A 15,064-nucleotide genomic window follows, 5' to 3' on the forward strand; every position below is an offset into this window, starting at 1 on the left:
TAAGAGACTAGAGCATTCCCAAGTCCTCTGTCTGATGAGAGGGAAGCGCTCTCAGCCGATCAGCTCTTACCAGAATGTTTCAGAAACCAAACACAGGTTCGGTCTGTTTAAAGTTGGAAGGGAAAAATTACTAGAGTTGTTCAATTTGCAGCAGAATTAAAATATAAGCCTGTGTGCTATATAGCTCTCAAATCTTACTGAGGACCCTTAGTGAGTTACCTTTACTTACCTGAAGAGTAGAAAGAAGACAGAGCTGTTGATTAACCAACCTAGCAAGTCTATAATGAAAAGTAAATTTAAAATAAAAGCACACTGTCTTATACAAAGATAAGAATACTTTGTATTCTTAAAAATACAATACTCTAATAAGCACCCAGGCACACACATACACACACACACATACACACACTCCAGCAGAAAAACGTATTTTTATAAGACATAGGCTCAACAATGGATTGGTAAATTAATGAATACTATCCAAAGTTATTTTTAAATCTTTCTAATTACAGTCCAATCAACATAAAGTGTTTTCAGTAGAGATCGCCTTATGTTACACCTTATGTTAAGTTTCAAAAATCCCTGCCTCTAACATTTTCCAACGGCTCCAATAAACCCGCATATCATGTAGTTCCTTTTGTGAAAAACTCCGTCTACCCTTAGCAGATTAATCTCATTAAAGAACTCTTATCCCTAAGTGAGGCCAGATAAGAATGACAACTTTTCTTAAAATTATCTCAGAAAGCCAGAGGTAATACAGAAGGCATCAGTATTTATCTCTTGGACAAACTGGAGATATATCATTATAGTTTTTGTTAACAAAGGCCCCACTCTTCTCAAAAAACAAAAATAATTGACTAAAAAAATACCCTTCCCTCATATATGCAGCAGTCTCCCCTGATCTATGGTTTCAACTACCCAAAAATATTACATACAATAGGATATTTTGAGAGAGAAAGAGCTTGAGAGAGCAAATACATTCGCATAACTTTTTATTATAATATATTGTTATAATTGTTCTATTTTATTATTAGTTATTGCTGTTAATCTCTTACTGTACCTAATTTATAATTAAACTTCATCATAGGTATGTTTGTAGGGGAAAAAACACAGTATATATAGGGTTCAGTAGAATCCGAGGTTCCAGGGATCCACGGATGTCTGGGAATGATTCCCCTGAGGATGGGGGGGCGGGAATACACAATGTATACAATTTGCTCTATGTTGAATGAAATGCTTCCCTCATTTTGCAGGCTGTGTATCTAAATGGCTTTGAAAACCTCAGGTTAAGTCTTCAGCAAGAAAGAGGCTTGTGATATAAACATGCTTGTAGTCTGTTTGGGGGCAAATCTGGTATATTTGTGAATCTTTTTTCTTCTGTGGATTCTTCTGATAGCACTCAGCATCCACTCCCACCTCTAGAGGCTGGAATGCTAAAAGCTACATTTCTCAGACTCTTTGGCAGCTAGAGTTCTGAATGGGAATTAGGTACCACCAATTAGGTGCACTCACAGGTGATTTGGAAAGTGGAAGTGAGGCAAAGAACCTGTCCTTGTTGCTTTTGATTGATGCAAATATTAGAGATAGGCAAGCAAGATATTGCAAACATTGGGGTTTCCTATCGCAGTGTCCAGTCTCCAGCTTCATGGGGGTCAAGAGGCAATTTTGACAGAGGTAGAAGCCAAGTTCACATTCCAAAGTCCTGCCATTGTTTTTAAGGGTGTCAGAAGACATGTGCAGTGGTGGCAGCAGCAACTTCCTGGTCCCTGGATCACACCTACAAGGGTGTGCCCTTGAACTCAGCAGCCCCAGTGGTAGACTCTGGATTCCCGATTGCCTGATCAGAACAGCAGTAGCAGCTCCCCTGGCAAATTAGTTCTTCAATGTTCTGGAAGTCATTCCTGGAGGCCTGGCCTTGGGTCCACTCTTCTAGCCCTTTCAATAAGTGTGTTAAGCTCCTAACTGCCTGTATTAAATCCCTGTCCCTCTCTGCTCAAAATTCCTATAGGCTCCTGATGCATGAATTTTTATGATAGCAACAAGTTTATTTTTTTTAACCCAACATTACAGCAAACTTACTGTAGCTCATTAAAAATATATTTTCTAAGAGGACATATACTGTTGATCATTGTTGTTGAAAATTAAGCCCTTATTTTAGTGGCAGGCCCTCTGCTAAGCACTTTTCATGTTATTTTCATTTAATTCTTATGAATTGTTTGCAGTAAATATTATCATTAACCCCATTTTACAGATAAAGAAACCAAAGCACCTTGAGGTTAAGTACTTGATGTAGGACCACACAGCTAGGAAGTGGTGCAGCTGGGATTTGAACCCAGTCTATGCATTGTTGCCTCCCAAGCCAAAGTATTCCAAACGTGACCTATTATTTAGTTGCTCTTGAGAACCCTCCAAAGCCATGTGGTTTAGTACAGGAAAATCTGACACCTGCATCTTCCTGTTCTCCAAGCTCAAAATGCTGGTAACACTCACAGACAGCTGGGGAGAATGTAAAATGGTACGACCACTTTCAAAAACAGTTTGGAAATTTTTTAAGAAGTTAAACACACACCTACTATATGATCCAGCCACTCCATACTTAGGTACCTACTGAAGAGAAAAGGAATTATATGTTCCTACAAAGATATACACAAATATTTATAGCACATTATTTATTTATATTTATATTTTAGAGACACGGTCTTGCTGTGTCACCCAGACTGGAATGCAGTGGTGTGATCATAGCTCTCTGCAACTTTGAATGCCCAGGCTCAAGCAATCCTCCCACTTCAGCCTTCTCAAAGTGCTGGAATTACAGGTGTGAGCCACCACACCTAGCCAATAGCTTTATTTTTAATATCCCCAAACTGGAAACAACCCCAATGTAGGTGAATGGATAAAGAAACCATAGTATAGCTATAGGGTGGAAAACTACTCAGCAATAAAAAGGAATGAACACTATATAACAACATGAATCTCAAAATTAATTATGCTGGGTGAAAAAGCCAGACCAAACAAATAGTGCACACTGTATGATTCCATTTAGATAAATTTCTAGAAAATGCAAACTAATCCATAGTAACAGAGGGCAGGCCAGTGCCTGCCTAGGAATCTGGCCATGTAGGGGCTGGGGGTGAGGAGCGCAGGAAGAAGGGATTATCACAGGGCACATGTCAAACCTTTACAAAACTGAACACTTTAAATATGTGTAGTTTACTATATGTCAATTATACCCTAATAAGCTGCTTAACACAAAAAAGCCAACCCCGAGAGTCACCTTCGGTCCATCCCTCACACACCTGATCCTGAGCAGGCTTCCTTTCTTCTACAGTGTCCATGGTTCTGTCCTTCCCTTTCAGAAAGTATGTGCTACAGATCAAAGAACCCTGGTCAGAACACACAGGTTCTGGTTCTACTTCCGTCATTTATTAGCTTGACTTAACCTCCCTGAGCCTCAGTTTCCACATCTGTAAAATGAGAGAAAAGAGCTGCTCTGAGATTCATTAAATCATGTGTTCATTCATTTAACAAATATTAACCTGCCTGTGGTGATTATAGTGAAGAAATTATAGTGAGGAAATTAATATATGTGAGGGTGTTTTATAAACTGCAAAATTCTCTACATAAACATGCTGCCATTTCTGTTTCCATGTCTACTGCTGCCAGCCCAGCCCAGATCCTCCACACCTGAAAATGGACTCGGCAAGACCCTCTCTGTAGACGGTTTTGTTACTGCCAGGCCAGGTCAGTTTAATGCAGAGCCTGGAGTAAACTTCCTCAGAGTTTCGCAGCGTTCCTACTGGTTCAAGTTTCAACTGCCATTTATAATATTGGTCCTAACCTTCCTTCCTCCTTCAAAGCATGCCTCACCAATCTCAATTCCCTTCTTCCCATGGGCCAATCCAGCTGCAGACCTATCTCTGCATGATACCCCCTCCACCGACACCCTCCCCACTCTTCTCTATGCCCACCGCCCCCCCACAGTGATATCCTCCCCACTCTTCTCTATCTATGCCCACTGCCCCCCCGCTACCCTCCCCACTATTCTCTATCTATGCCCACTGCCCCCCGCTACCCTCCCCACTATTCTCTATCTATGCCCACTGCCCCCCCGCTACCCTCCCCACTATTCTCTATCTATGCCCACTGCCCCCCCGCTACCCTCCCCACTATTCTCTATCTATGCCCACTGCCCCCCCGCTACCCTCCCCACTATTCTCTATCTATGCCCACTGCCCCCCCGCTACCCTCCCCACTATTCTCTATCTATGCCCACTGCCCCCCCAGCTACCCTCCCCACTATTCTCTATCTATGCCCACTGCCCCCCCGCTACCCTCCCCACTATTCTCTATCTATGCCCACTGCCCCCCCGCTACCCTCCCCACTCTTCTCTATCTATGCCCACTGCCCCCCCCGCTACCCTCCCCACTATTCTCTATCTATGCCCACTGCCCCCCCCACTACCCTCCCCACTATTCTCTATCTATGCCCACTGCCCCCCCCGCTACCCTCCCCACTCTTCTCTATCTATGCCCACTGCCCCCCCGGCTACCCTCCCCACTATTCTCTATCTATGCCCACTGCCTCCCTCAATGCCTAGGTCAAACTGAGCTCTGCTGACCTCAGCAACTTTGGGAAGGAGTGTTCTGACTGGATACTATAAGACTGAAGACAAAAAGAACTGCATATAATCACTGTACTCTAGTTGGTAAAGGCATATAGGATAGCAATTCTGAAACTACATGAATGCTAGGGTTCAACAAATAAATAAATTGTAGACCAAAAAAACCTGAGCTTCTTTTGAAAATTTTTTCCTCGTGTCTTCTAATTCCAGCCATTCATTCATTTAGCCTTTCATTCATTCGTTAGACTCTGACTGAGGGCTGGCTAGGCTGGGCACTGAAGATGCCAAGAATGAGACATGATCACTGCCTCAAGGAGCTCACAGTCTAGTGAGCTTTATACTCCAGCCTCTCCCTAGTCCGATTTTGCTGACTTCTAATTGAGATATTGCTGTTCCATGGATGTACATGGATACCATTGAGAAGCTCTCGGCAACCACTCCCACCTCCTTCTAATAAGACTCTTGTACTGTAAAAGACAGGTACTTCATTGTTCTTTCATGAAGTGCCTAATGTAATGATACTCTGCACACAACAGGCACTGAATAAAAGCTGACCATCCAACCAGTGGCTTAGGACCCCATAACACATCCAATAACCACAAAAGAAAACCAGGATACATACTTCATTTGACAGATCCTAACCTTCAAGTTTCTGAAGTTTCCATTTATTTGAATGTCTACTTTGAATCAAAAAATTAAATTTATGAATCTATATCTCTTAAAAAAATAAGGGGGTTAAAATTTTCTTTTAGAAAAAGGCATTTTTCATGTAATCAATGACCAGAATGTCTGTCTCCTCAGAATCCAAATCTGTGCTGTTAATAGCAATCTGTTGCACTTTTTTCTCTTATTAATTTCTTTCTACCTATAGATATATCTTTATTAGAAAAGTTTTATCTCTTTTTCTATGATACATAACCCCATGAAATTTTAAGCAAGAAAAATACCCACTAGCCTGCTCACCGTAGGCAAAAATGCTCTTGCTTTAGCACTGTGCCAAACTAACACATGGTCAACAACTTACGTGGCAAGAATATTTACTGAGGCAATGTTTGAAACAGCAAAAGACAGGAATCAACCTAATCTCCACAAATTTGGGACTGGTTAAAAAAAGGTATGATGCATGCATATAATGGAATACTATGCAGCCACTGAAAAGAATAAAGCAAGTCTGCACGCATTGGTGTGGAATGACAGCCAAGATACAATGCCAAGTGTAAAGTACGAAACACGCTGCCACTGTATTTAGAAAGTGTCAGTGTTTTAGTGGGAGAAGTAATAAATATTAACATGCTTTTATATGGATAGATTATGTCTGGAATGATACATAAGAAATCGTTACTAGCAGGATCCTCTGGGAAAGAGAATGGGGTGGGGAACAGGAACGAGATGGGTGGAAGACTTATTTTTCACTGTATATCTTCTCTACTAGTTGAATTTTTAAAACCATGCATATATCTTACCTTTTCAAAAAGGAAAACCTTAAAATTTTTTTTAGTAATATATGTCAATGTCACTTTTGTCACTTCGCTTTTCTTTGTAGTATTGTTGCAGGTATGCAAGCTTAAGAAAAGAATCATTCTTCATTATCAGGGAAAACATCAAAGTAACTGGGTAAATCCAAAAGAGCGCCCTGCCCCCATGGTAGGGTGAAGTATAAGAAACTACTTGGCTCAGCCTTCTGCGGGGAGCAAGTGCTATCAGCTGCCCCTCTGAACAGGGCAGCCGTGGTGCCTCACTTTCCATGGCATTCAGCTGGTCTAGCTGCTGTAGGTCTCATTCTGGATGCTGAGAAAAATCTGTGAAGTTCAAGACAAGTTTGGATAACAAGGGGAGCAGAAAAATAGATGGGGGGAACCAGTCAATATGATGAATAGGCTGGTCCAGAACAGCAGGTGACGAATATGCAGATGCAAGACTGGCAGGGAAGGAAGACGGTCCGTTCACAACAGATGGATGGAGATGCTCAATCATCCTCAGGAACAAGCACGCGCTGCCACGTGGCCCTGTCTGCTCCTCGTGCACCTGCAGGGCACAGCTCCTGCCCTCAGAGGCTCTCTGCACTGGACCCACACCAGGGCAGGGCCAGGGGTAGTGAGGGCAGGAGGAGTGTGAGGAGGATGCCACACTGCTACAGGGACTAACTGGTAGTGCACCCTTCCCACTTTGCCCTCTTCCTCCAAGTTCCAAAAACACACCCATTCTGTCTCTCTTGGTAGCTCTCACTCCTGAGCAAGGCTCTTACTGCGACGGTGACCGTTTTGCCCAGGACTGAAAGCCTGTCCACAGCAAGGGAATTTCAGTGTTGAACCCAGGGCAGTCCTGGGCAAACTGGAACCATGGTCACCCTACTTACTGCCCGCTGTCATCTCTTTTTTCTCTTTCTCTTCACAGTCAGCGAGAGAACCTGGATCAACCCATTCGGTTCAAGCTCATGACTGGGCAGCATTCAATGTGGAGGGTATTTGTTTCCTCTAGTTGGGTAAGACTAACAGAGAGGTAAGAAACAATAAGACAATCATTCAACCCCTGTCTTCTTTTCAGAATGGGACACCTTTTAAAAATGTCCATGATATACCCAGTTTCAATTACTCCAGCAAATACAGGAATGAATTTAAACCTTGATGCTATAATCCATGTCTCATTAACAAAGAATCAGAAGGGCCAGACAGCCCCTCACAGAGCCAATTCTACTCCTTCCAGCTCAGCCGCAGGAGTTTCTGCGGATGAGGAAAGGGCCGCAGGCAATCGAGGGGTGGTAGCTGGCAAGATCTCCGTTCCCTCCCCCCAAGCTATCTGCTGGACCCAAGCTCTAGGAAGAAAAGCTTTGTAAAAAGACTTCTGGCTGCACTAAGACACATTAAAGAATTAATTATAAAGTAAAGCTGAAGGAGAAAATTAATTTTAGAAACACAAGAGGTTACAATTTTTTTTTTCCTGGAGATGGGGGAGGAAACACAGTTATTTTCGTTTCCATCCTGGGGGCACAAGCTGGGAGCTGTCCAGTCGATAACCTGGCCATCAGAACAAGGTTTGTAATTAAAAGGTCAGTGACCTGGAAAGCTAGGGCCCCACTCCCAGAGCTTCTCAGTAATGACGGAGCTATTAAATTAAGACTGTTATGAAATCAATGCTAAAAAAGCTTTCATGGTAACGAGATTCCATTCAAGGACATGCAAACTACCTCATGAAATGGACGTAAATGATAAAAAAAGAAAAGTAATAAAAGAGAGTTAAATTGAAATCTGTGTAAGAATTTACTCCCCCTTAAAATACTCCAGTGAGAGAAGCCCTTCACCTCTAGCCCACTACCAAGGTTGGGACCATTAGGTTTCTCTCTCATTTCCAGCAAGGAGGCAGTTTTGCTACTGGGGCTTTTGCTTCCAGGAACAGAAGGGAAGATAAGATCTAGTTTCACCTATTAGAATGATAAAGTATGGCGGTTTATTTGTTTAATTTTCCTACCTAAACCAGGATTATTTATTGGAGGAGGGACGAAAAAGCCTTTTACTTAAAAACTTGAGAAGGGCACAATAAGTACAAACGTCAGCCACCACCACCCAGGCCCCAAATGCGGGATTATACAGGAAAACACACAATGTTCATCTTTTTTCCAGAAGCTTGCTTTGCAACAGATATGTTAAAGTTAACTCTATTCCCCCTCCCTCCTCACCCCCCCACAAACAGGCATCACTTTTACCCACCTCATACTCATCCTGCCAAACATGTTTGGAAGCAGACTGCCTACCTACGTTTTGTGGTTGGGTAGGGTGTCAAATCAACGTAAGCCTATTGATGACAATTTCCAAGCCTCTAACTTTCTGGACTGATTCTATTACTGTTTTTAAGTTACTCAAACCTCCTGATTACAGCCTGCGCAAAGCCCCAGATAGGTGCCTGCCTGGCAAGAACCGTGTCTACATATAGTTCTGCAAGGGCTAAACCCCCACACAGTCTCATCATCTTCATGTGTGGCTGACTCTGCAGCGGACATGTCATCTGCACAGTCAAGTGGCTGGAAGGAAAACGAAAACATTTACTCTAATACTCTGAAGGTGAACAGCTGTTTCTTTCATCCAAAAAATTCTTGATAAAGGGAAGAAATGCTGTAAATTACACAAAATAGCAGTATAAACTTCAAAGAAAATGATAAATGATTCTAATAACTTCATGTTTCTCATTAATGACTCCATATGCAGACTTTAAAGCATCCAAAAGAGATCTCAGAACAAAAACCCAAAAACCCAAACAGGAAAGACCTTTGCAAACCAACGTTCTTCCCTCCCTACCCAGCTCACTCCCCACTAGCCGCCCCCCACCATGTCAGAGAGCGACCTAACCTGTCAGTATCTGAGGCAGGATGCAGCCCCTGCTCCAGGCTGCGGTTTCAGGATGAAACAAACTCAGCTGATGTGCCTAAAGTAACCCTCATTTTCCACTGAACTGACATGCACTACAGGGACCTCAATTTCTATATTAAATATTAAATAATATTAAAAGAAAAACAAAATTGGATTTGCCTTTTCAGGAAAGAGATGTTTATTAAAAAAAAGAAAGTCAAGATTATAATTCAAATCAGTGCTCCACTGCAATTCCCTGAAGTGACATTTGCTAGGAAAAGCCAAGACTGCAGTAGCTGAGCGCCCTCCCAAAGCCAGCGCTCCAAACCCACCGCTGCAATGATCCTGCAGGGCCTGCAGGGAGATCCAGTGCGGGTGCCAGAACCCCGGTCCCTCCCGCCCCAACGACCAGCGAGCCAACTCTCCTTCCACGACTACTGTTAGGGCACAGTAGATGCTCCTCTCTCATCCCCATCGGAGATGGTGCCAAGCTATGCTGATTGTGGCAGCCTGACCCAGGAACAACCGGAAATTTAAAAAGTGAAGTTTAAATCCATGAAGGGGCTTTTCTTCCCTAGACGCCGATCAAACCTTGGAATTCTCTGCCCAGAAAAGGTCCTGCCAGAACTCACCCTACTGGGATTCAACTCGGAAATGGATAATTACTGACTGAAGCAGCATTTTAGAGGATAATGGAGATGGGCGATTAACCTCAGTGATTCCGGGTTTAAGTACACGAGTAAACTCGGGTGGGTTCTCTTTAGAGGAAGAAGGGCAGGATAGCCTCTCAAGGTGCCGGGTGCCTAGAATTCTAAAAAGTCTTGCCCAAATTAGGGGGCAAGAAGGAATTATGTCCACTCTATCAACAAATACTCATCTCCTCCAGGTCCCTGCTCACATGCTGCCCTCCCAGAGACACTCTGACCTCCGCCCTATTTAAAACCATGATCACACCCGCTCTGCTCCTCCTCAGTTCCCTGCTTGACTCCTCCCTGTGGCACCTGCCATTTGACACACTACCTATCTCATTTTGCCATTTGTTAATCATCTCCCTTCCCCTCATTAGAATTTAAGCTCTGCGAGGGCAGAGATTTTGTCTGTTCTGTTCTCTGGTAAATCCCTTGGGGGGGGCAGGGCGTGGCACAGGGTGCACACTCGGTGGATGAATTAATTAACTGGAGGAATTAATTAATTGACTGGGTTTTTTTCTAAAGGAGCAACCAATAATATTAATAATTGCACAAAACAGTTTCTACTCTACTGTAATTATTAGCCAAGTAACTCAAAAGAAGTATTATTTGGTCCAGAGTTTCTCTCTCTCTCTTTTTCACTCCCTCTCCCAGTCAGGGATTTATTAAAATTAAACAGATTAGATGGAGCTCCTGATACTAAAACTGCTCAGCAAAGCCTGCGGTGGGGAAGTGCCGAGCAAACACCAGAGACATTTGTCTCTAAATTGCTCTAAATACCTTCTGCAAATGAAATTCTAACCCAGCTGCGTTTGAGAGAAAATGAGGACTAACTGGTCATTGTCGGTGGAAGAGAAGATCAGGCAGTTATAATATTGCACAATATACTGGAGCTAAGGATCTCTCAGCAACCATAGATTTTGTCTCAGGTTACCCGGGGTAATCAGCTCAGCTTTTAGGCTCAGCTTTCCACAGCTTCAATGCTTTGATGAGAGAGCTGAAATCCCTAAGCTTTTATGATTAATTACTCCCCATAGGTACACATATTTCAAGGAAAAATTCTTTTATGGCATGATGCTTGCGGAGTGGAGAGTCCAGCCAACACACTCCAAATTTTAATAATCTCCTAATGATGGGGGGGAGGCACAAAGCAGCCAGCCAGCAAGCGTGCAGCGCTTCTCACCAAACGCTGTCACAGGGACCCAGCCTTGGGCTGCCGCTGAGCAGCTGCCTGTGATGAAATGTTTGGGCTTATTCTGCCCAAACTCTATGAGTGAGGCCCAGGGACATGACTGAGTGAAGGGATCAACAGGTTCCTACTGCCATCACTATGGTGGGTGTCATGGAGAAGACCTAGGAAATACCACAAAACCATTCTACCTTCTATTCTAGCCAAAAATGACTAAAAGCTCAAAACCCAGAATTTTGAGGCCAACATCCCAGCTCCTAAAGGAAAAACAGTCTTGTTTGGCTGGGGGGGGTGGGGAGGAGGACTCATATTTCCCCCCTTATGGTATATAAGGACTTTCAAACAACTTCCTGGATTTCTGGAAAATTAAATGTACAAAGAATGAAAAGTCAGGTTTCTTTTTTAGTTGTTTTCATTTTACAAAAAAGAAAAATATCCTAAATTCTAACAGAACCAGAATAGATTCTGTCTGCTTCAGACAGTATTGAATTTGTCAGGATCCATTTTATCCCTGTTTACAGAAATACCATGAAACCAGTAATTTGCCACTTCAATCCGTAAATCGACTGACCCCAAGCTTGACCTTAACCTGACCTTGTTTAGTCATCTCGTTTCCCTCGTCCTTCATTGCTCTCTTCCTCTTTCTTTACTGAAGCAGCTGACCTCCTAACCTACTGCTAGTCATTTTGTAGCCAGGGTCATCGATAGAACAGACCAAATAGCAGAAGTCCTCCACAGTCACATCCAATGGGCCAATTCTACTACTGAATGCTGCCTGTGCCATGGGCTAAGTCCTTGGCCTTCTATCTGATGCTTAATTATCCAAACCATGTAATCGCTCTGCTCCACTGTAAGGGAAGAAATCTGCATTCCCCACTGGGGAGCTCACCTCAGCCCCACTCCCCAGCCCTACAAGAGTGGACAGCTCTGGGAGATTCTTGATGACACAGCACCTGCCTTCCGCACTGTGGCTTCCATCTGCCCCATCCCCTGTCCCTCTCCAGGCCACTCTGCATGGCCTTGGGGAACTTGTACCTTTCTTCTTAAGGAATGCTCTCCTGGTTGCAAGAGGGCTCTGGCGGACCCGGGAATTCTGTAGAAACTTCACTGCTGTAGCAATCTGGTGGGGAAGGTAAAACAGAGAAGAAAAGTAAATTTCAACAGTCTGAATTTCAAGATTGAAATTCCTATGAGTTTTTCCCAAGTCTACAGAAACAAGCATACCATTGTGGTCAAATTTATAACCAGTTATTTCTTAAATTTAAAATCTACCTAAATAAAAGACTACATCATTTCCCTGTCTTCACTGGCTTCCCTTATCTGAGCCTATGAAATCCAATCCTCTTGGCCTAGCTCTTCGGACCTGCAATGGTCCTACCCATTCTCCCCAATTCTTCAGACCTCTTAGCAGGGACGGCCATACTCACCCACGTCACCACCCTTGTGCCATGCAAGCTCCCTTTCTGGAAGACCTCCCTTTCCCGCCTCTACCTGTCTAAACATTCCCCCCATACACATACACAACCAGTACAGCCCTTTTACAATGTGTTCTGACTCCTTGAAGCTTTCCCTAAATAAGCAAGCCATCTCTGATCTCCCTGTTCTCTTAAATTCCTCAATGCCTGGGGTATGTACCATATAATTGAAGACGTAATTACACTGCCTTCTAATGTTCAAGCTGCCTCCCCAACTACAGTACAAGCAACTGAAGGGAAGAGACCGTGCTGCCTATACGAAGCCTGGCAAAGTACGCTTCCTGGCTGGAAGGGACTATGTAAGAAACAACACACCCAGCTGTGCAAACTGGCTCCTCTTACGCACTGGAGCTGAATTCTGAGAGCTTTCAAGGGGCAAAGTTTGTGGTTTCATGGCTAAAAGCTGACAGACTGACAGATTATCTACCTACCTCTAGTAATGAATATTATTTAATGAAATTTTCATATCTACAAATAAGCTTGGTAGGGGACGGAAAGAAAACTGTTGAAGGTATTAACCTTCACATCACTCGGCACGCAAAGCACTGCTCTCCATCCCAGACACTAGTCCTATGGACGGGCGACAGCAACCTTGCCCAGGTAGGAAAGGGGCCATTTTAAGTGATTGCTATTATTCACCTCATCAAAACCAAAAAAATAATATAGTCTCATGTTACAGATAAAGTCAACAGGCCCTGTTGTTCACTGATAAGTTGTTGAAAAAAAAATTTCTAAAGGGCAAAATGTAAGGAAGTTTTCTAAGATCCTTCAAACTAAGAGTAGCAGTTGTGCAGACATTCAAGCAGGAAGTACTGTGACTACAAATGAAATACCAGTTACAGATCATCTTCTTCCTCATATTTCACATGAATTTAATCCTGAGATCAGACTGACTTCTCAGGAACAAAAGATATGAGGATAAATCAGAAAGAAAGAAAAAAAGCCAAGGAAACTTCCTTATTTATTTTCCTTATAACCCTTCTGTGGGAAGCTTACCCTAGACATTCCCCCTAATGGATGAATTCAGTGTCCTGACTTATCAGATCTGGGCCTGTCACTAGTAAGATACTAGTGTCCCTTGAGAGTCAAGCCCCACTCCCCACAAGTTATAATCTGTCCTCCAACACTGCAAACAGTACTAACTACCATCATGAACTGTAGTGATAACAACCAGTTCTGGACTAAAGAAACATCAACGCTTGAGATTCTAGAGCCCCAAAACTGCATTATTCATCCCACAGCCCCTCAACCAGATCTCTTCAGGTTACACCAAAACCAAGAAAAATCTACCAAACATCTGCAACACTGATGCATTCTAATGAAGAAAGAAGAGAGGAAGAAGAGGAAGGAAAGAAAAAAGAGAAAAAAGGAAAAGGGAATGAAGGCAACAAGACAGGAAGAGATACAACAGAAGGGGGCGGGTAAGGGGAGAAGTGGAACAGGAGAAAAACAAAAGGGAAGAGAGGCCCCTGCTCAGGAAAGAGGCCGGACAGGCATGTAGCCGCTGGCCTATTAGGGTCAACGCCAGTCTGCACAGCTCAGATGGCATGGGGATAAATGTTCTTCACCTGGAGAAAAAACACACCTTCAACACACAAGAAAATTACGGTATTCGTATCATGCGGCAGTCTCTGCAGGCTGTGATACGTGTACTAGGCGACGGAGGAAACGTGGATGAACAGGTCTTAAGCAGTAGCTGCTAATAGCTCAGCTCCTATCATTTACCCACAGAAACAGAAACCTTTCCTTCATCTTTCCAAAATTTTGTATGACAGAGAAAGAAAACAGAATCCTACCACTAAAACGCATGGGTTTCACCTTGCTTTTTTAATATAGTCCTTGGTATATGCATTTCTGGTCAGAGAGCAAAGTTCTGATGGGTTTAATGGTGCACTCAATGCAGTGCTTGGTGCATTCCATCAATTTTTTTTTTAAAAATTGCATCTCTTATTTCTTTAAATACATTAATCAGCCTAGTGTAGGCAAAACGGATCCATCGGACAATGCAATAAACATGAATTATCATCTATCCAACACGCATAATGGCTTAAAAATACATAATAGCAGGTGTAGTTTAAATGATTAGTTATTACACCTGTGGTGGGTCTGATTCAATTGGGAAAAATCATCTTTAATAGGTTAAAAGGTTTAGATCACCATGCTTTCCTTAAAGTGGCTGCAGAGAGGGAATGATGGAGTGCTCTGTCATTAGTAATTCATTTAAGAAGAACGTGGGGGATATAGCAAAGAACAGCATAAACGAGCGAATCCAATTTAAACATCAGGTAAAGTAGAAAACACCTTTTAAAAAAGCAAGATAAATGAATTTGGAAGGGAGATGAAATTGACGTATTTATTTTAACGGGAATTTGACAAAGTCCCGGCACACTTCAAACTTGCAAAAATATGAACAATTTCTTTTAAAGTTTCCATTCACTAATTCCAAGTCATATAAAATAATACTGCCAAACACCTACATAAAGTATATTTGGGGCTTGTTTATGTTCCTCTTGATCTTTGTCTGAAAATGCAGGCGACAGGCAAATCACATATTTAACAGCATTGATATCACTACTCCAGATGCAAAAATATAAAGCACCCAAACTAATAGCCCCAACATAATGTGCTGAATAAGAAAGATACCCAGATAAGCAGCTACATGTAAGTGTGAACATATGAAAACCTCTCTCCTCCTTTCACTAATTATTTCTTCAATTACTCTTTGCCTTTCTCCTCCCTCCCCACAAAGAAC

General features: G+C 42.8%; 1 protein-coding gene across 2 annotated transcripts in view; it reads right to left on the reverse strand.

The window, feature by feature from the left end:
- The window catches only part of PEX14 (peroxisomal biogenesis factor 14), a 128,566-nt gene that overhangs the window by 64,240 nt on the left and 49,262 nt on the right, over positions 1–15,064 (reverse strand). For both annotated transcript variants that reach the window (XM_045546164.1, XM_045546165.1), the window contains exon 3: positions 11,873–11,957. In XM_045546164.1, coding sequence (XP_045402120.1) covers positions 11,873–11,957 — 85 coding nt within the window. The remainder of the gene's footprint in view (positions 1–11,872; positions 11,958–15,064) is intronic.

This window comes from Lemur catta, chromosome 3, assembly GCF_020740605.2.
Source record: "Lemur catta isolate mLemCat1 chromosome 3, mLemCat1.pri, whole genome shotgun sequence".
Lineage (NCBI taxonomy): Eukaryota > Metazoa > Chordata > Mammalia > Primates > Lemuridae > Lemur > Lemur catta.